The sequence below is a fragment of the Nothoprocta perdicaria genome, unplaced genomic scaffold (genome assembly GCF_003342845.1).
Source record: "Nothoprocta perdicaria isolate Ctin4 unplaced genomic scaffold, notPer1 scaffold_92, whole genome shotgun sequence".
NCBI classification, from domain to species: domain Eukaryota; kingdom Metazoa; phylum Chordata; class Aves; order Tinamiformes; family Tinamidae; genus Nothoprocta; species Nothoprocta perdicaria.
The window spans coordinates 1-22,141 of record NW_020456221.1 but is presented as its reverse complement, the minus strand read 5'-3'; the positions used below and the strand labels follow the sequence as shown (position 1 = coordinate 22,141).

The window sequence follows — 22,141 nt, the reverse complement described above, 5'->3', positions numbered from 1 at the left end:
GATTGGCTGAGAAATACTCCTTCATTATCTTTGTCGCTGCCCGCTGGGCCTTCTCTTGACGCTCCACGTCCCTCTTGTCCCGGGGAGCCCAGAACTGCCTCCAATACTGCACGTGCGGCCTCACCAGAGCTGAGCAGAAGGGCAGGATCCCCTCCCTCCATCTGCTGCCAACATCCTGCTGATGCAGCCAGGATCCCATGGGCCTTCTTGACCACGAGGGCACTGCTGCCTCATGGTTAACTTGGTGTCAACCAGGACTCCCAGGTTCCTCTCTGTGGAGCTGCTTGAGCTGCTCTCCAGCAGGTGGACCCCTAATCTGTCCTGGTGCCTGGGGTTATTCCTCCGCAGGTGCAGGACCCTGCACTTGTCCTTGTTGAACCTCAGGAGGTTCCTCTCTGCCCAACTCTCCAGCCTGTCCAGGTCCCTCTGAATAGCAGCACAGCCCTCCAGAGTGTTGGCCACTCCACCTGGCGTGGTATCATCTACAGGGTGCTTGCTTGCTTGCTCAGGGTGCACTCTGTGCCCTCGTCCAGGTCATTGATGAACAGGTTGAACAGCACCGAGCCCAGTACTGACCCTTAGAGGGCCGCCACAGGCCTCCAACTGGACCGGGCCCCATTTATCACCACCCTCTGAGCTCTGCCATGCAGTCAGTTCTCAATCCTCCTCACTCTGAACTCATCCAGACCACACTTTTGGAGCTGAAAAGCAGTTGTCTGCCCACAAACTTCATAGTCAGTGGTGACTACAGTGACATTTTGGGCTGTAGTTCTCTGTAGTTCCTATGCTTTGATAGTTGCGCTGCTTGAGTGCATGGGACAGTCCAAGGAAGGAAGCTGCAGTTGAGCTGCTAGTGAAATGCTCTGAGTCTCACTGACTGTAATGTGGACATTTGATTTGAGGGAGAAAAAAAAAAAAGAAAAGAAATCTGCTGTAAAAGTGTAAAAGTTGTAGTTAGCCAGTCAAGTCTTCCCAAGAAAATTAAGGCTGCTGTGTGCTATGTATTTTGTCTCTCTCACAGTGCTGGCACTGTTACAGCCTCCAGGTGCCACAAGGAATGATTTAAGGGATAGCCCTGCATTTCTCCTGGCTACGCTTACTACAGAGAGAGCGCTCTGGGAATCATCTTGCCATGTTTTGAACAGTGTTTTGTTGAGCATGTGTTGGTACTGTTTTCAAAGGCTTGTAACTTGGCTATGTTTCAGTAGACTTACTTAAATGTGTTTAAAGTCAAACCTCTTTTACTGGAATGACCAAATTTCCATCTGAGGTTCCAAAATATATAGTCATTACAAGTTTTGAGTGAAATTTTTATAAGCATTTTTTTTAATGTAGGCCAAATGGTTTGTTTTTCTCTCACTAAGATTCATTGGCTGAAATATCTTGACTAGCTGAGTCAGACATCCACCAGGGATGTCTTTATCCTGAATGAGTGAAATTTGGCAACCTTGGAAGCCGCAGGAAAATACGTTACCTAATGGAAAATGTTGTCTGAGGTAACCATAGAGGTGGCAAGAGAGCAGTGAAAGGAGGGTTGCATCCTAGTTTATGAGTAGATGCTGCAGCACACCTTACAAGTTTTTAGGGACATTTTCACTCTAGTTGGAGTTAGATGAGGAATGTCAAAGAAGTAGGTTTAAGTATAGTATTTTATCCATTACAAATGTTTCTTAAAGAAAACCAGCAAAAGACTTGCAAAATCTTTATATGTTTGCAAATGTTAGACATGTAAATATAGTTTGTTCCAGTCTTAAAGGATAAAAATACTGTTTGCACTGGAATTCTGACTGTTTTCATAGTGCAGTCTGTTTTCAATGTCAAAGTAACACACTGGTGAAAACATATCATATTCTGAAAACTAACAAATGCCATTCACCATGGCAAGAGTGGCAATAGTTACCTTGCAAAAGGAGTAAAGAGCAACTTATAAGTCCTTAAACAGTCCTAATTATAAAGCATGTCTTAAGTTGCAGTGATAAATGACAAAAGTAATAAGGTAAGATATGAATAATTCTAACGACTGACTGTATAAAGCATCTTCTGCATGAATATGCTCTTTAATACTAATGGCTGCTAGAGGTGATTGTTTTGGTGGAAGAAGTCTCAATAGCATTTAATCATTCTGCATTGGACACTTTCCTGGACACAATCTTTCAACTATTCAACTAATAATTACATTTATTACTTTTTAACAGAGCTTTCTATTTAAAATTCTTTGTATCTTCTTTTGTTAAGATTGCAGGGCTGCAGAGTGACCTTGTGTTTGAAGAAATTGGTCGTCGGATCAAAGACATTGGAAAAGAGCTGGTAAAAAAAGTGAATGCCATATTTCAATGGGATATCACGAAGGATGGAAGAACTGCAGTTCAGTGGAGTAAGTCATAGCTTTCATTTTTAGAATGCATGGATACATTTTTTTAATAAAGTGAGATTACCTACTTTCGTTGTAAAGCTAATAGGTAAAATCTGAATGAGCAAGCAAAGTTTTGCAAGGAGATCAAAGTTCCAAAATAAACTTTATAAAAATGCCTTTCTGCAACTTTCCTTGCTGTCTGTAAGTAAAGAAAAAACACCCTGTAGAACTTCAATGCATCTTTATTTGAATTTTCCAAAATAAGTCACTTGTACTTAGAAAAGCAGATTAAGCCACAAGGAGTTCTGTACTTAAGGAAAAAGACTGTGTACATATGTACATATGTAAACTAACTAATCTGAACCAACTCATTTTTTATTTCCTGCATTATTCTTGTGACTTCAGTGAAATTACATCACAGCTTGTTTCCATTCAGAAATTATGAAATCAAAGTTCAGGGAAAGTTTGTGCTGCTTACAGATTATTCAAGCCCAGGGCTGGGATGATGGATAGAGGCTGAAGCCTGTTCTGGTGGCAGATGGAAGGGAAGGAATTCTTGGTATGTGGATTATACAGTTATGTGAACTGGTTTGATTGGGCAAAACTGCTTCCTCATTGATTTTTTTTTATCCCTAAATTTTCATTCTTCCCACTTGTGCTCTAGTTCTAAGGACTTGCATTTTTTGCAGAAAGCAAGGTGTATGTTTTGAAGCTGACTATATTTCTGTGCTTTTGGTGTTGCTGTTTTCTGTTTGTTTTTGAGGGATAAAAATGTCTTAAAATAGTTGAGTTGCAATTGGCAGGCCTTCACTTACTTTTTTAGAGAAATGAAACTTTTTTAGAGAATCCTGAGTGTTCTCTATGTATAGAAATGAAAATCTGTCATTTAGGGTGCTACATTGTATTTGGCCTCAACAGCTGGATTCCTCCAGAATGCTTTTGAGAGCTGGAGAATGGGTGGACTGCCACTTTGCCAGCTCAAGAGAAAGACTGGCATGTTGGTAGGTCAGATCCAATCAGTGCTGCAGTTTGTCCCATAAACTATGTGATTTTATTCAATTAGTGTTAGGTCTGTGCAGTGTCTTATTCTCAGTTCTTGTTAAAAGATCTGCAGTTCCTCTCCCAGGGTGGAGAGGGAGGGAATCTAATTCACCTCTCCTAGAGTGATTTAGAATCCTGTAATTTTGCTTTTTCTTTTCCTAAGGGTAAACAAGTGTGGTTTGGAATAACAAGGCTGCTGTTAGGTTTGGGAGAAGATGTCAAGCCTTGCCCCTAATACCGCTCAAGATAGAATCATAAAGTCATAGAATCCTGAAGGTTGGAAGGGAGCTTTAGAGGTCATCCAGTCCAACTCCCCTGCACAAGCAGGGTCACCTAGAGCACATGGCACAGGGCTGCGTCCAAACGGGTTTGGAAGATCTCCAAAGAAGGAGACTCCACAACCTCTCTGGGCAGCCTGTGCCAGGGCTCTGTCACCCTCACTGTTAAGAAATTTTTCCTAAAGTTCCTGTGGAGCTTTTGGTGCTTCAGTTTGTAGCCGTTTTCTCCAGTTCTGTTGGTGGCCACTACTGAAAAGAGGCCAGCCCCATCTTCCTCACTTTTTGGCTAAAGGGTCATTTCCAGTGATTTCCTCTCTGATAGCAGTTAACTTCAGGGCACTGAGAACCTTAAAATCAAAATGAGGTTGAGTAAATATTACGTAATTCAACCTACAGGATCTGCTGTCTTAAAACAGTCTTCAACATTCCTTGTGTCTCTTCAATTTTTCACCTTTACATTCTCAGTAATAGAAATGATGAGCATGCTGAGAACCTGGACAGAAGGCTTACAAAGTGTTTACTGGCTTCCTTTTTTGTTAAAGGTTGTATTAGTAATTCATGATTTAAACTCTAAAATACTTGAAGAGAAGGTTTCTGCTTCCCTTGTGTGTGTGCTATGTCAACTAATTTTTTTATATGTTTGTAGTAAGACATTCAACCTATTAAAAATATCAAAGTAAATAATTACAAATCAAGTGATGTTCATATTTACAATAACAAGCAGAAAATTACTCTTTCTTCAAGATGGTTCATAATTATTTTTAGTTTCAGAACTGCTTTGTAATTTCAACTTAAGTTTACATATGAGTTTACCATGAGACAGACAGCAGTGTGCCCTGGTGGCCAAGAAGGCCAATGGGATCCTGGGGTGCATTAAGAAGAGCGTCTCCAGCAGGTCGAGGGAGATGATCGTTCCCCTCTACACAGCCCTGGTGAGGCCACATCTGGAGCACTGTGTCCAGTGCTGGGCTCCCCAGTACAAGAGGGATGTGGAGCTGCTGGAGAGAGTCCAGTGCAGGGCTACGAGGATGATCAGGGGCCTGGAACATCTGCCCTATGAGCAAAGGCTGAGGGAGCTGGGCCTGTTCAGCCTGGAGAAGAGGAGGCTGAGGGGGGACCTGATCAGCGTGTATAAATACCTCAAGGGAGGCAGTGAGGAGGAGGGGGCGGCCTCTTTTCAGTGGTGGCCGGTGGAACCACTAGACTAGAGGACTAGAGGAAACGGCCACAAGCTGAGGCACCGAAAGTTCCCCAGGAACTTGAGAAAACACTTTTTGCCAGTGAGGGTGACAGAGCCCTGGCACAGGCTGCCCAGAGAGGCTGTGGAGTCTCCTTCTTTGGAGATCTTTAAAACCCGCTTGGACGCAGCCCTGTGCCCCGTGCTCTAGGTGACCCTGTGTGTGCAGGGGGGTTGGACTAGATGACCTCTGAGGTCCCTTCCAACCTTAAGTATTCTATGATTCTATGGTTCTATGATATGTTCAAAGGATGGATGGACAAATAAATATATGAAAAATAGGGTGGGCATATTTAAAGACATGAATAAAGTTTCTGGCTCAGGAAGATTTACAGCTGCAAACTAATGAATGCAGGAAAGGCACATTTAGAGATTTGGGCCTGAGCTTAATGTGGATGAGTGTTTACAGAAGGTGATAAAAGTCAGTATATCTTGAGCAAGAGGATTATTGCTTTGAGTAAATCAAGAGTCAACCAGAACGTTTTCTATTTTCAAACAGAGCTTGTTTTGTCTTCTGCTCCCTCATAAAATAGGAAAGAAGAACATCTTTCTCTGATAAGTTTTGCCCTGACTAAAAGGAATTAAAGACTTGTGGCTTTTCTCTGACCATTCCCTTTGCCCCTGTTCCGATGGGCAAAATCTGATCTTAATGCAAATTTGAAACTTTACTTTAACATTGTGGGATGAAGGATCTAGTATTATCTTAGGCATGTCCTGGTGCTTATTTATACTAGGAGCTTAAGCCAAATGTTGAAAAGATTACTGCAAATTTTAATAGTGTGTGATTTAGTTCCTGCAAGCCCAGGTGTAAAAACAGTGAAAAGTGTTTATGAATGACTATGTCTGTGGTGCCATAACTATGTGGGGCCATATATAAGCATGTAAATACCTAGGGACAAGGAGGATACGTGTAGAAAATGTCCTTACATTTTACCTCATGAAAATTAATGTGTAGCTATAAAGATATATAAAGAACTCTTTGCTGTATATCATTTTTTTCAAAGAACTTTGCATGACCTGATGTTTTTCTGAATATCTTATGTCTGTCCACAAATTTTTTAACAATTAAAAAACAATTAGTCCTTTTTTTTTGAACAACATTCAGCAATATTTTTAAAAAAGGTCTGTGAGCTTGGAATCTGTGTTTTCTTCTATTACTTAAATATTCACAAAGTCATCAAATTCAATTATCCTAGATTCGTGAAATTCCTTGGTGTAAAATAATTGTGTAAATTCACTGGCGAAGTGCTACCAGCTCGTGACAACTCCAGTATCAGCTGTAGTTAGATGGAATGATTTCAGGCTACTACCCTCTCTAACTTTTTAACACCAAGTTAAACCTAGTGACCTAGTGTATCTGCTTGATGGAAGTCTTATGTTAGGAATATATAAAAATATACTATTCTGACTAATCCCCCACCCCCAAAGACCTTCTAGAAGCAAGCACCTAGAATTTGGTAAGCAGTTAGATTAGCAGTATTATGATGAGAACTTTGTTATGTGCTGTCTCTTCTGCAAGGAACTATCGTAATTCATTTTGCACAATGGATGTGCAAGTGGGCAGGGATTTTAATACACCTAAGGAAAGCATCCAACTTATGATATGTAATACAAAATGCCATTTGCTGACTTAACACTTGACTTTTTCTTTTAATGATGTAGAAGCTTTTGTATGTGAGCGAAAGCTCTATCTGTTGTAGAGGAAGGGGATCCTGTCCCTCCTCCGCTCTGGTGAGGCCGCTCCTGGAGTCTTGGGGGGTAATTCTGGGTTCCCCAGTACAAGAGAGAGGTGGAGCTTCTAGAAAAGTTCCAGTGGAGAACAACAAAGGTGGTGTAGGGACTGGAACATCTATTGTATGAGGAAAGACTGAATGAGCTGGGCTTATTGGGCTAGATTTTGGTTCCTGTGGGTAAATATACCATGCTCATTCAATTCATGTTCAAAAGGCTTGAAATCTATCCTAGATATCAAGTGGGTTATGATTTTAGGGTTGATTTTGTTTTAAGTCTTGAGCTAATGTTAAATGCTTCATTATCTATCCTGTCTAAGAACCTCCCAGGACTTTAGAGGCAGGTTTTACTGTTATTGTGGGCTACCTGCTAGGCTTATTTCTTTTGTTAAATCTGTTGCTCCATGGTACTGCCTTATTTTTAAATATTTTGTCTTGTCACTTTTGCCCTGCTTTGTGCTATTCTTAAAACTTCATCAAGTGGCAGCGCTAGAAACAAACTGGGCCCTGCAGCTGCTTGCTGTCATGCTTCATGGTTGTAGCATGTTTAGCTAATGTCCTTGAGCCTGCGATCTGCTAAGAAGGCTGGGAGGTGAGCGCAGCAAGGAAAACAGCAGCATGAAATGCGGCTCAGGGAACTTTTCAGTCTTACAGACAATTTGATCTTTTCTAATCTCTAAAGGACCAAAAGAGTTTTTTATTTATGTTTATTTTTGGCCTTTTTGTTTTAACTCTAACAGTAACCTTTGATCTCTGTTCCATGGAGTAAGGTTTTTTGTGTGTTTATTAATTTAAGTGGTATTTGGGAGCTGGATTTAACTGTTCTCGTTACAGAGAGACTTCTTGATAGCACTAATACTGGTAACAGGAGTTTAATTAGCCATGACCTTTAGTTTTACATAAAACCCTGAAGGTATAGTAAAGAACCTAAGGTATTTTGCATTTGGCATGTGAAATTTTAGACAGTTTGCTGTCTGATCAATGATGCACTGTGGCCTTTGTGGATAAACACAAGTTTACATTGTGTTTTTCCTTATGAAAGGAAACTGTTCCAAGTTCCTTATGAGAGAAAACTGTTCTAACTCCTCTTAAGAGGAGATATGAAATGTAGATAAGGCAGTATGAATTTTGACAACATCAGGAAGCAATAAGCTTATCACTACTGGGGCTTTTTAGAACAATTGTTTGTTTAATAACAGAATCACAGAATGATTAAGGTTGGAAGAGACCTTAGGAAGATCTCCAGGGAAGGAAACTCCGCACAAACATGTTCAAGTGCTCTGTTATCCTAGCAGTCAAGCTTTTCTTCAAATTCTAGTGGAACTTACTGTGCTTCAGTTTGTGGTTGTTTTCTGTCCTGTCACTGGCTATCACTGAAAAGAGTCTGGCCTCATTCCCGTGACATCCTCCCTTAAGGTATTTATACTCATTGATAAGGTCCCCTTTCATCCTTCTCTTCTTTAGGCTGAACAGATTCAGCTTTCTTGATGCCTCCTCATAGGACAGATGTTTCAAGTCTCATGGTCATCTTTGTAGCTCTATGCTGGATTCTCTCCATGTTCCTCTTATACTGGGGAACACAGAACTGAACACTGCTCCAGAGGTGGCTTCACAAGGGCTGAGCAGAGGCAATAATCACTTTCCTCAAACTGTTGACAACACTCTTCCTAATGCACCTCAGGATACCGGTGGCTTTCTTGGTCACAAAGGCACACTGCTGGTTCATGTGCAACTTGGTGTCCACCAGGACACTTAGGTCCTTCTCTGTAGAGCAGCTCCTCTAGCAAGTCACCACTAGCTTGTATAGGTACATGTTGTTATTGTTCCCTAGGTGCAGGACTCTTCACAGGCCATTGTTGAACCTCATCAGGTTCCTCTCTGCCCAGCTCTCCATCCTGTCTAGGTCATTCTGAATGGCAACACAGTCTCAGCCACTCCACCCAGTTTGGTATCATTTGCAGACTTACTGAGGATGTACTTTGTGCTCTCATCCAAGTCCTTAATGAACAAATTGAACAGCCCTGGGCCCACTACAGACCCCTGGGGGACACCACTGGCTACAGCCCTCCAACTAGACTATACCACTGATCTCAACTCTGTGCACTTTGCCATTCAGCCCATTCTTAGTCCACCCTACTGTCCACTCATCAAACCCACACTTCCTGAGCTTGCCTGTGAACATGTCATGGGAGACAGTGTCAAAAGCCATGCTGAAATCAAAGCAGACAGCGTCCACTGCTCCCCCTTACCTGCCCAGACAGTCATTTAATCACAGAAGGCTATCAGATTGGTTAGGTGTGATTTACCGTTGCTGAATCCATGCTGACTACTCTTGATCTCCTTTTTGCCTTCCACATGCTTAGAGACAACATCCAGCATGATCTCTTCTGTCTCCTTTCCAGGGATGGTTATGAGTCTGACTGGTTTGTAATTTCCTGGATCTTCCTTCTTGCCCTTTTTGAGGACTAGTGTGAAATTGGCTTTCTTCCAGTCCTCTCAGACATCTCTCCTGTTCTCCATGACCTTTCAAAGATGATGGAGAGTGGCTTAGCACTAACATCTGCTAGCTCCAGCAGCATTCTTGGGCACATCCTGTCAGGGCCCATGGATCTGTGGGTATCAGGTTTGCCTAAGTGATCTCTAACCCCATCTTCCTCAACCATGGGCAAGTCTTCCTTTCTCCAGACATCCTCATTTGTCTCCAGGGTCTGGTATTCCAGAGGGCTGACCTTAAAGATGAAAGCAAAGGAGTTATTCAGTAATTCTGTGTCTTTTGTAACCAGGACACCCACCCAATTCAGCAGCAGATCCATACTTTCCCTAGTCTTCCTTTTGTTACTGATGTATTTGAAGCCCTTCTTGTTGCCCTTGGCATCCTTTGCCAGATCTAATTTCAAATGAACTTTAACCTTTCTCGTTTCATCCCTGCATTTCCTGACAGTATTCCTATAATCCTCCCATAGATCTTTCCTCTTTTCCACACTCTGTATGTCTCCTTCTGTCTGAATTTTGCTAGGAGGTCCTTGCTCATCCACACAGGTTCCATGCTCCCTCTGCCTGACTCCTTACTCACAGGGATGCAGCAGGCTTGAGCTTGCAGGTAGTGGTCCTTGAATCCTATCTTTAGGGCCCTACCCCATGGGATTCCTCTAAGTAGGTCTCTGAAGAGATCAAACTTTGCCCTCCTGTAGTCCAGGATTGTGATCCATCTTATTACGCTACTTCCTCCGCACTGGATTCTGAACGCCATCACCTCATGATCAGTGCATCCAATGCTACCTTCAACTTCCATATCTCCAGCCACCCTTCCATGTTTGCTAGTACTAGGTTGAGCAGCACCTGTCTTCTCGTTGGTTCCTCCACCACTCCTGTCAAAAAGTTATCACTGTTCTCCGGGAATCTCCAGGACTGTCTATGCCTCACTGTATTGTCTTTCCATCTACTTCTCTCATCCTCCCCTCTCACTGACAGAACTGAGGAGAAAAACTGTGCTCCTTGTTTGCCATCCTGAGGGCTCTGAAATTCTGTTAGTCTCCGTTTTCGCCTTGGTGGTGTTAGCACCCCCAAACTCTTAGTAAGAGTCCGCGAGCTTTGACTTCTCCAACTGATTTCACTAAAGCCTTCTTTTCTCTTCCATATATTTATTACTCTACAACAACTCCTTTTAGATTTTTAATAGTTATGAAATACTTTCATTTGTGAAGAGTTAAGGTCCTTTTCTGCGATTTCTGCTTTCTCTGGAAAGACATAGCAATTTGGATTTATTAAGTGATAGCTAATGGTTCTGCTGAACAGTTTACCCATCTGTAGATTTTTCGCTATGGTTCTAAAGGAATTGCCGAAGGCAGAAGATACTTTTATTCCTTTCCAAGTCTCAGAAGAATAAAACTTTTGTAGAAAAACTGGGAAGAGATCGTTATGTGTAGCTGACTGCAAACATCTTGCTGAAATTACTTGGAAACTGCTAAATAGTTTATGATGTGATATGACTTCAAGCAATGAAGGGTGGGTGATATTTTGTTAAATTTGCTTTGAGGACGAGTTTTGTATTGCAATTAGCTATCATCTGTGAAGCAGAATAAAGAAAAAATTGTCTGTTTGGTGATAGTTCTCTCTTTAACATGGCAGATCTTAGTAAGCAAAAGCTAATCAATTGTCCTAGATTCTGGAATTTAAGGCTTTTTGGTTCCATTTTTTAGAAGGTCAATGTCTAGCATTTTAGCCTAAGTTTGTGTGATTGTTTGGGCCATGTTATTTCACTTCCAAGAGTATCGTAATAAGTTTGGTTGGCTTAACCTGAAGAACTGGTAACCATTTTATTTAATGACTTGATAAATTTTGTTTTATTTTATTTTAATTTTCCGCTTTCGTAGACTGTACTTGCTTAGTCTACTGGAACAATGTTTGAAGGCTTTCTTATGATGATATATTATGTAGCAGATATTCTGGCTCATAAAGGATTTTACTCAGTTCCTACCCACAAACACAGAAGGTTTAGGAAAGCTTTCACGGCCCTAGTACCATGTCAATATTTTTTGGCTTTTTATTGTTTAATAAATGTTCATCATATGAACATTTTGTAAGTTTGTAAGCAAAATATTTAGAGGAATTTTGTGTTCCTCATGCATATGTAAGTGAAGCTGATCTGGAGAGAAAGTGGAACTTGTCTAATGTTTTATTTTGCTAGCTGTGAAGAGTGCAAAAATAAAACAAAAAATATAAAGATGAAATTGTTTTGAAAAGCTCATCTGCACCTATAATGTTCCTTGTTTGTAGTTGCTCCTTAGTTTCTGGCATCTTAAATACTGATACGCTGTAGCCCTTTTCTGATGCATATACGTTATGTTTCTATAGGCAATATTTGCTTTCTTCATCTCTTATTGTGTCAAGTTAGTGATAGCTATTAAACTTGTCACTGAAATTATAATTTACCTTAGTATCTGTTAAAATCAAGAGGATAATAGTAATCTAGAATGTCACTTTTCACAGAACACTTATTAATTCCCCTTTTAGTTTTGTTATAACTGTAACTTTTTAGAACAGATTTCAGAAAATGAAAGACTTCACCACTTCAAACAAAATCTATTCCAAATCTGTTCAGTTTTCCTCAACGTTTTGGAAAAAAACATTTTGAAAAAGACTGCAGAGGAGACAGTGTGTATAGAAATAAGTCTCCATAGTCAAGCAAGTGCCTTAAAACTTGACAGTGGAGGGACACTATCTGACTGTCTTAATATTGGCAAGGTAGCAATGATTCCGTATTTAGAGATGCTATGTCATTACAGAAACATTCACCTGAGTGGATGATTCTGGCTTGTGCTTACTATTTAAGCCAAAAGGAAAATGTTTAAAGAGAAAGATGGGATTTGCAAACTCAGAGGGAGTTGGCAGTGCTTGTCCCATCAAAATATTCCTCTGAGCAGATGACACACTACTTGGCAGGGTTAATGTTATAATAGATTATTTTGGCAGAGTATTTGGTGTGGGGAAAAAAAAATTCTGAAGCTCCAGACACTCTGAGGAATTTTTGGCTTTCCAGAATAGAAGGACATGTCGTTAGTCAGTGCTTGAAATCTTCTTTGCCCCAAGCAGAGCAAGCTATATGACCAAAGGGGAAATATAGCATCATGTTTTACCACCACTGTTTTTGACTTCTGCTATTTTAAAACCTCAGTTATTATTAGCTTTAAAAATTCTGTAGTAATTAATACCTTTTGTATCTTATCTTCTGTGTAGATACGATTTTTGCTTTTCTGTTGGTTATTCTTTTCCAGCTATGAAAGAGTTTTCAGACGAACTATTGTTCTTTTGTTTTTTGAACATGTGTATTTCTAGAATTAACTAGCTAAGCTCTTGCTGTAAAATCAAAACAAAACAAAAAAGTTAGTTTGGAGGTATATGCTTGTGAATATATACTTTAGATATGCTAATAGCCAGAAAGCTGGTTCTTTCTTGACAATCCAGTTAACCTCTTTCCCCTCAAGAGATGTTTTAGCTGTTCAACTGTTGTCTTTGATTTTTTTTTAGGTGGAAATTTTCCTCCTTTGACATAGATTCTTTTTTTTTTCCCAGTCCTTTACTTAAGTTCCCCTCCAAATTGCTAAGAAACTTTTTAAGGGGATCTCTTTTTAAGAGAATACTGGAAAAGTCTAAGCAGTTAGGAAATATATGCTTTTGTCTTCTGTGAAGACTGATGTCTGAACTACAGAAGCATTAGTGATTTGGGTCATAAATGAGTGGATTCCAGCCTATTGTTCTGGAATAGGTAGGTCTTGGTTAGCATGTCAGAGACAGGTAGTACAGTGCTAATGTCTTTGAGTCTTCATAAAAATAAAGGGACAGGATTTTTCAGGTTAGGTAACAGTGACCCTCCTTTGGATTACTATGACCAGAATGCAGCTTGTGATTGAAATGTAGATTTGTTAATTGTATTTTTGGCTTATTTTACTTCCTATTAAAAAAAAAAAAAAAAAGTCCATTCATTTCAAATATCAATTATCTAAAAAGGGAAAAAACACAGTTTGAAGTTTGTACTACCATCTAATTGCTTAAATCCTAACATTTAAGATGTAAACCTCTATTACTACCTGTGTGACTAACTACAATAGTTCAGTTTTTTCTTTTTTTTTTTCTCTACTGTTATAATATCAATTGTTTTGTTTCATTTAAGAAGAAAAGATCTATTGTTTCCCAAATGGCTGTGGTTACACTGGACATTTCATAATAATAGATAAGAAAACTAATGTTACTGTAAACTGAAAATTTTATCTTTGCTGCTTCTTCTCAGCAATTGACTTAAAGAATGGTTCTGGAGAGGTCTACCAAGGACCTGCAAGAAGCTCTGCTGATACCACTTTCACTCTCTCAGATGAGGATTTCATGGATGTGGTTCAACAAAAAACCAACCCCCAGAAGGTAAAAACCTTTGTGTCACAGATGTATTCATCTACATGGAGAAAGAGTAACTGTTTTAATTCAAGTTAAATGTGTTTCACACATGGGTTTCACAACCATTAGCATTTTGAAGTCTGCAACATTGGATATTTTGACAGTGCAAACCCAATTCAGACTGAGTGTAGGCACATCGTTAACCTTGGATTGAAATAGTCAGAGCACGTGAAAAGGAATTTATGACATCTTTTTGCTAGTTGTGAAAAGACAAAGATACCTCAAGGCATGTCAGGCCTGCCACGGCAAAATTAGTTGTTTCAATTTTTTCTTCTGTCAGTTTATTATCACTCAGGCTTTTTGTTATTATTTTACTACTACTAAAGTAAAGAAAAATCTTAGATGATGTATAGATCCATTTAAATGGACAAAATTCACCCATAATCAGGTACATTTTTAAGGGAAAGGAATATATAAAAATGTGGAGTATATAAGCATATAAAGGAATATATTAAAAGAATACATAATATAGAATATATTGTAGAATATAAATTTAAATATATAGTATTTTATATATATATATGGAATATGTAGAATATGAAAGATGGTAATCTGTCTGCACTTCAGGTTCTTGAGATAATAAATAGCTCTGAAACTACTAATTTTCCTTCCAAAAATAAAACAAACCTCACATAAATTAAATTAAATTGTCACAGATGGAATTTATCAATTTATAGATTCAAACTTGAGTAAATGAAAACTTTAATTAGCTCTTCATATATCAAACAGTTGCTTTCTTTGATTTAAGGATTGTTGAAGGCTTTGAATTTACAATTGGAAGATAACAATGTTGCTCAATTTTTGTTAAAATCTTGCACACCAAGTGAATAAAATCATTTTTGACCTTCTGTATGTAGCAGGCATAAGTAAACAAGATGTTGACATGTAAGCTTTAAAACACAAAAGGAGAGTGACTCCAATTCAGGCCCATTGTGCGTTCTCAGGCATTAATATTTTGTTTGAGTTTCTGTGAAGTTTTTTTCATCTAAAGAAGCTCAAAGCATACATTCAAAATGTGTTCTACTGGCTCTCTCTATTCCTTATTTGAATATATTTCTAGTTAATGGAGCCCTGCAAAAACACATTGTTTCAGAACTTTCAAAGAGCTTTCAGATTGCAAAGCCAAGGCAAAGCAAAACTGTTTTAAAAGAAAATGAACTAGATTGAAACAGGGCTTGCAAGCCTTTGAACTACAGACAATAAAAATTTAATATACGAGCATTTCAGTAAAAATTTTGGTCAATCTGTTCTACAAGCACAATAATTTTTTGTATTTGGTCAAAATTTCTGTTTTTGTCTTGCATGGGTAGTAATCTACTACCTATAAAGTTGGTGCATTTTTTTGTGTGTATATATGCACACACATATGTATGGTGTGATTTCTTGTTTGGATTTCTTAGGAATTTAATGACATAATGTGATGAGCAATTCAGTAATGCATAGATTTCAGTGTGATAGGGTGGGGAAAGACTGGAATTCTTATTTTTGTATATTTGCTAACATTTGTCATCAGCTTCTGTGGAGAAATTTGTTTTTAACAGAAGTGCTTTGTACTGAAAAAAAGAAATGGGAGTTCCTGAAGGGTGGTGGTGGTGTTTTTCCCTCCAGAGAAGTAGGTTTGCCTTGACAATGGTAATCTGACTTCTCAGTTGAGCTCACACTCTGTCCAATAACAAATGGGCATTACTCACTGATGACTTTTGCGTAAGCAATGAATATCCAATGAATAGTAGCCCTTTGGATTTGGGGTAGGTGTTTGAAAACCTTTTTCTTTTTCTCTCCCCTCTGCTTATTGTAGGCATTCTTTGCTGGCAAACTAAAAGTGAAAGGGAACATCATGCTGAGCCAGAAGTTGGAAATGATCCTGAAGGATTATGCCAAACTCTGAACTACTTGATCATCTTCCGAAGTAGTCAAGAACTTGAGAAGACAGAGATCTCAGTTCGTTCACAACCCATGCTTGCCACATTATATAGATTCCTTAATATCAATGTACTGATCCACTGTAATACTAATATATAAGCTGTTCGAATTATTGCAGGCACAAAATTATGACATACTCTTAACCTTAATTAATGTCTTTGCAGCAATACAGAACCTTAATTTTCTCTTTTCATGTCTTTATCTAAATAAAATGTATGTAGTTCTTAAAGATGCATATATTTCTATATCAATTCTAAAGAAAATTAAACCAATAAATCTCTTTGATATCTCCCTCCTTGTGTCTGTCAGTTTTCATTTTAATCTGTATCACTGGTAAGCAAAGTCTGTAACTGCTAATGATCATTGCAGAGTCCAGGGCTTAGCTGGCATGACGAGATGATGAAGAGTCGCTAACAGAGCAACTGAGAAAGTCGCTGTGCTGCTTCTTGGCAAATACTTCTAATTTCTGTAAATTGTGTATTTGTCATCAATATTACTAATGCTACCTACCCCTAAAACCCACTGCTGGGTGAAGACAAGAGACTGTTTTGTTTATTTCTTTCTTTTCAGGGGACCAAATTCAGACATTTGCTTGCTCTTGGTGTTCCAACTCCAACTCTGCATCTGTTTTTTCTTTGAAGCAGTTGTCAGTAAATGTCGCATTTAAAGGGCAGGGTAAGGAAAAGGATTTTTTTTTTCCAGCAAAAAGATGCTGGATTTCTGGAGCATAGCACCAAAGGTGTCAGTATAGCCAAATTACTCAGATTAATTCTCATGAGGGCTGGAATTGAGGCAGCAGCAGAAGACAAAACTGAGTAAATTCTTGATTTTGTACCTATGCAGGTAAAAAAGATAGTAATTACGGCAGTATGTTTTTTTGAATAAAATGTGCTCTTTGTGGCTGCTGGTTGTGTGAATACCTGCAGTTGTAATTTAATCAGTGTGATCAATCTCTTTATGTGTTTAATGAAGGTATGAGTCCGTTCAGACTAGTCTTATCATTTCACTTTGAGCAGTTTAAGACATCTGGCTTTTCTCCTGAGTGAGAACATCATTGACCTGTGCGAGTTGATGGTGGCCATTAAAGAGTCCATTGGGGCAGCAGATGAACTTGACAGTTTGAGGACAGACACCTTCCATTACAGATTGTAATACTTAGTAGTCCACAAATTTCTTTCTTCTCAGTTTTAACATCAACTATGCTTTAGTTCAGCTATAGGACTATAAAACTGACAATGAGATCGTATCTTGTAAATTAAACCATAAATAGATGGGAAACTGCAGACTAAGTATGAGGTCTGTCATCTTAAACAGAATATCTAATGCTAATGACTGAATAAATGCTCCTTAAGTAATGCTATACAAGGAGTAGAAGGCAGTTAATAAGCCTTAATGAGAGGCAGAAGTATTCAATCCAAGGAAGCTGAGGCTGTCAAAGCCTGTTGCTGTTGAGAAGATCAGTTTCCATCTGTAGAATTGCAATTTATTATTTGGAAAACCTGCCTGGTTCTGAGTTTGTTGTGGGGAGAGGCGGGTGTGTGGGAAGAACTGCACAAGAGCTTTGTGAAATTTCAGGTACCAGTGTGATGATTTCTAGCCAGCATAGGTTCTGCTGGATACAAAATTCACAAATGATTAGATTTAAGGCCAGTACTGGAGATACAACATAATTAAAAACACAGTAGAGTACACTCAAAAGATATGTTGGTATGCTACCTATTAGAAATAGTCTTAATATAAAATAATAATAAAGTAATAAAATTACTTATCTCTTAAGAATGTACCTTCTAGAAGATGATGACCGTTTTAGTAGCTGCTAATTTCAGTTAAAGAGGATCTGGAGTGTTTTCATCCAGAACACTTTTATTCTGTGTTGAGAACTCAGGTTTCAAGCCTTTCTGATTTTGAGACCTCTTTTCTTGATGTTTAGCAGCAACTGCTATCAATATTCTTTTGCATTCATTTCCACACAGGGTAGTATAGAGGGATATAGTACCCAGACAGCCTTTCATCCCATGTTTCTGATTTTTTTTTGTCTTGTTTTCTCTCAAGGTAGCCTCTTTTTATGTTTTTCTCTTTGCTATGGTTAAGCACCGTTAACCTTGAATTGCAAAACTACACTTGCTTACCAAACATCTCAGATATCTCTCTAATGATATTGCTAAATTCTGTATGAAATAAGGAGAGACTTAAAAACATCTCACTAATAAAAATTTAATGGTGCATATAGTCTGTTTAATGTAGTGGACAGCGAGATTGCTGTTTATTGTGATTTTTGATTTGTAGTGCTCTGATTTATTCTGTGTACATGAAATTGAGGTGCTGCCTGAGTAACAGTGTAAAGGATTGTGTAATAATCAAAGATAAGAATTCAGTTTGCTTTCATAGAATATCTGAGTCAGTGCTCCATCTGTCTGATTGTAAATTGGTGTGTTCTTTAATCATGGCACTTTATATTTGATTTTTCTTCTCCTTATATTGCAGTCTTACTGCTAGTTTGCAATTATGCCCATTCTCCAAATAACAAATCTCAATTCTACAGATGTACATCCTCTTCAGTCGTTTTGGAGCCTTCTAACTGAATCAGGAGAACAGTAATAGCCATGACAAATTTCCTGTCTATTAGTGTTGGCTTCAAAGAGGCCTGTGCTGACTTTTAGGCTTTCTAATCACTGGAATTCTTCTTAATTAGTTTACTTTGCAGGAGCTCACTACATCTTGCAGGTGTCATTAATAATTACAGATAACAGCTCTATGAATGCTGACAAGTACATTCTCCATCAGAGAATATTAAAATAAGTAAAATGGATGAGGAGAAGCATCATAAGAAAGGTAAACTTGAGGAACATTAGGTCAACTTAAACTTGCATCATTCAAGAATCACCTTGGTAAACCAAAATGCTTTATAAAATGAACAAGTTCAGAACTGTAACAAATATCCTAAACTAGTTAAAAAAAAGTATATATACACAAACATAGATATACATACACAAACATAGATATACATACATACTTTGATTATTATACCCTGATAGAGATCAATTTTACTAATGCATCTTAGATGACTGGGTGTTATAAGCTCTATAGATAATGGATCTCTGATGTCTCTCACTCAATTCTGTTAGAATTCCAGTAGTCTGTAATAAAAGAAATCTCTGGTCTGTATGTCTTAAAGGTATCTTATGCACAGCTTACTCAAAGGGCATAAACTAGTGTGAATATCAAGAAAACAATAACAGCAACTTACTGAGATTTGCTGCATCCTCCTACCAAAGCCAAATAATTTCCTCATTCTACAGGACTGGGAAAAAATATTGTGCTTGTTTCATACTAGAGTCTACAGTAGGGTTAACATTTCTCGTGTTACTGGAACAGTAGGGTCCCCTAGAGAATAGAAATGGAATTGCAGCTTGCATAAATCAACATGTTTGGGATAATTACATCTCAAAGCAATATACAAGTATTTGGCCCCTACATTGCTTTTTTTGTGTACTGCTCTTGCAGGAGCCTCACCACTGAGATAATGTGCATGAGAATTTCATGAAGCCACCCGACCCTTTCGTGTTGCTGCCTGAACCTCATGTTTTCTGCTCCCTGAAGTTTTTTTTTCTGGCCATAACTGATCTGTGCTCTGCAGCCTACAGCTTTTTGTTATATAAAGCTCAGCTAATTTTTATGAATAATGGGCAATGCAATTCTGCATATCTGCTGTAACCTCAGAGCTTATAATAGCTATGGTGCTGAGAGCACTGTAATCCTGTTAAAAATGATGATAAAAGGTAGCAGAATTTTTGCTTGAATATAACAAATGATTGTTTTTCAGTGTAAGAGATAAAATTAGGCCACCTGAGTACTATATTAGGGAAAATGTCTTGCTAGCTCAAAACAGATTCCAAATTAATTTTTAATTGTTTTGGTTTTCAGTGCTGTTTTTCACATATCTAGGGAGCACAACAAGGGAAACTATAAATGTAGAAAAGAAAAAACAATCCAATTGTAACTGTTTCTTTCCATTTTCTGAGGAAAAGAAAAGAAAAATTCTAAACAAGAGGAAAGGCTTATTTGGTCTGATCTGTTCTGTGATCCACGGCACCAGTTTGGTTGGGTAAAGCAAATACCCAGAAGACATTTTTGAGGATGGTGACAGTCAACCCATGACCAAACTCCAATCTGGCCTCAGCATTCTCCTACTAGATGATTTTACTAAAATATGAAGTAAAATCAAAGCTCAGATCACTTATGCTCATTTGAAGTTAATTTGCTTCGTCCAAAACAGATGTGTTTATATATTTGCCTTTTCCACTATCCATATTTACTCCTGGCCACTGAATGAGTCTGCAATTTCATTAGTTTTCATTGTTGGTCTAAAATATGAAAGCAATATCATTTTTATTTATCTTAATAGCTTATTTTGAAAAGTTATACCAACTTACAACACAAATGATTTGCTTTTACTTGATTTTTCCCAACTTCTTCCAAAACCACTGGCGAATCTGCTCTGCAAAGGTCTGTTTTTTTTAAAGTCTGCTTAATTGTGTATTGAATCATGATCTTATATCCTGTATCATGATCTCTTGGTATTTCTTATCAGTGCTGTGATTATTCAAGGAGTCTTCACTGCTGCTCCAGCTGTAGCAGCCAGTTTTACTAAGCTAGACTTTGCAACTCTCTGCAGCACAGAGAACAAGGTATTTAAAGAAATGTCTTCTAATGAAAGTCAAGAGACCTAACAAAAAATAATTCCTTTAATGGTTTAGACACCAGAATTTGCAACTTGCTTGATGTATAATAGTATTCATAAAAATAAATAAATAAATAAAATAAAGGACATCAAACAAAGATAGCAGACATGTTTGGACTCAGAATATTCTAGTGAAATCTGTAACTATGTTTCAGCTTCTTTGAACTGTTTGTAAAGCTCTACAAGAAAGTGTGTTATTAAAGTGAGTTTTTTAAGTGCCTTCTAGATGTCAGAGGCTTTAAGGACCTTATTGGTGTGATTTTGGAGCTAGAGAAAAAATACAAAATGTTTTCTTGTGCTGTTGTAAGGCCATTTGTTACTAGATTAAAATGGGTACTGTTAACCCAAACAAGGGGGAGAGCACAACACTCCAGTTTGCTGTTATCAAACCATTTCTACAGAAATGGCTAAAGAAAAACAAAAGTGGCAGTGGATTTTGGAGTGCTGCTGGGTAGAGGGGGGCAAAGTGTTCTTTATTCATAAACGCAACCGCAAGAAAAACAGAATGTGCCTGTAAACGTCTTTACTATTCTCTATGCCCTGTGTTTTTTTAACATGCATATTTAATACAGTACTTTGTCATGTTGTTGCTAGGTGATTGACAAAGACAGCAACTAAAAGACATTCTACATTATGGCTTTTTCACTTCTAAATAATTGCTGAAGGGACTAGGCTGTATTTTAACCATGTAGTTACTATTTTAATCTTACAAAGGCCACAGAGTTGTTTTACGAGGACCAAATAAACCAAAGCACAAAAGATCATAATAAGCTTAATGTGTGTGATTGATAGTGGATAAAAATGTGCACATATGATTTAAAGTAGATCACCAAAATATCTTGCAGAGAACAGACTGTTAGACCTATCTTACTTGTCAAGAGGAGCTTGTGCTGTACTTTCTTAGGCGAGCTTAGGACCTGGGGGTCTAGCACTGATTACACTGGATACTAAAGTTTGAGATTCAGTAAAGATGCTGGTTTTATAATATATGGCGGTTTCTCCCACAATCTGTCTCAGCTAACTCCTCAGTGATCTGCAGGTAGTAATTACCTACATCTCTCCCTCCCACCAGAGATATAATGATTTGCCATGTTTGTTGCTAACACCCCATTATATTCTGGTAGTGCCAATCATCATTCTGCTGCAAATGCTCTAATTATGAGGATTACATTGAAATAGAACAATTATTCTTGTTCTCTATTCAATTTGAAATTTCTTTGTATTTTGTGCATGAGATAGAAAAATGAGCTTGGAAGCTTTGGCTTTTACTACGGATATATATCTGTAGTATATATATCTGCGGATGTCATAGCCGAACCGCTTGCCATCATCTTCGAAAGGTCCTGGAGAATGGGGGAGGTGCCGGAGGACTGGAAGAAAGCCAACGTCACTCCAGTCTTCAAAAAGGGCAAGAAGTAGGACCCGGGCAAATATGGGCCAGTGAGCCTCACCTCCATCCCCAGGAAAGAGATGGAGCAGCTCATCCTGGCTGCTGTCTCCAGACACGTGGAGGAGAAGAAGGTGCTCAGGAGTAGCCAGCATGGATTCACCAAGGGGAAATCCTGCTTGACTAACCTGATCACCTTCTACGAAGGAATATCTAGCTGGATAGATGAGGGCAGAGCGGGGGATGTCATCTATCTGGATTTGAGCAAGGCTTTTGTCACTGTCCCTCACAGCATCCTCCTGGGCAAGCTCCAAAGGTGTGGGATAGATGTGTGGACGGGGAGGTGGATTAGGAATTGGCTCGATGGCAGAGCTCAGAGAGTGGTATTCAGTGGCGCAGAGCCCAGTTGGAGGCCTGCAGTTAGTGTTGTCCCCCAGGGGTCGGTCCTTGGTCCGGTCCTGTTCAACTCATTCATTAACGACCTGGATGAAGGGATGGAGTGC

The 22,141-nt window shown here is 38.6% G+C and overlaps 1 protein-coding gene across 2 annotated transcripts in view; it reads left to right on the top strand.

Moving 5' to 3' along the window:
* The window catches only part of HSD17B4 (hydroxysteroid 17-beta dehydrogenase 4), a 60,832-nt gene extending 45,124 nt beyond the window's left edge, over nt 1-15,708 (top strand). For both annotated transcript variants that reach the window (XM_026052861.1, XM_026052862.1), the window contains exons 22-24: nt 2,236-2,374; nt 13,427-13,554; nt 15,386-15,708. In XM_026052861.1, coding sequence (XP_025908646.1) covers nt 2,236-2,374; nt 13,427-13,554; nt 15,386-15,475 — 357 coding nt within the window. In that variant the 3' untranslated portion in view covers nt 15,476-15,708. The remainder of the gene's footprint in view (nt 1-2,235; nt 2,375-13,426; nt 13,555-15,385) is intronic.
* Nucleotides 15,709-22,141: the final 6,433 nt, after the last annotated feature.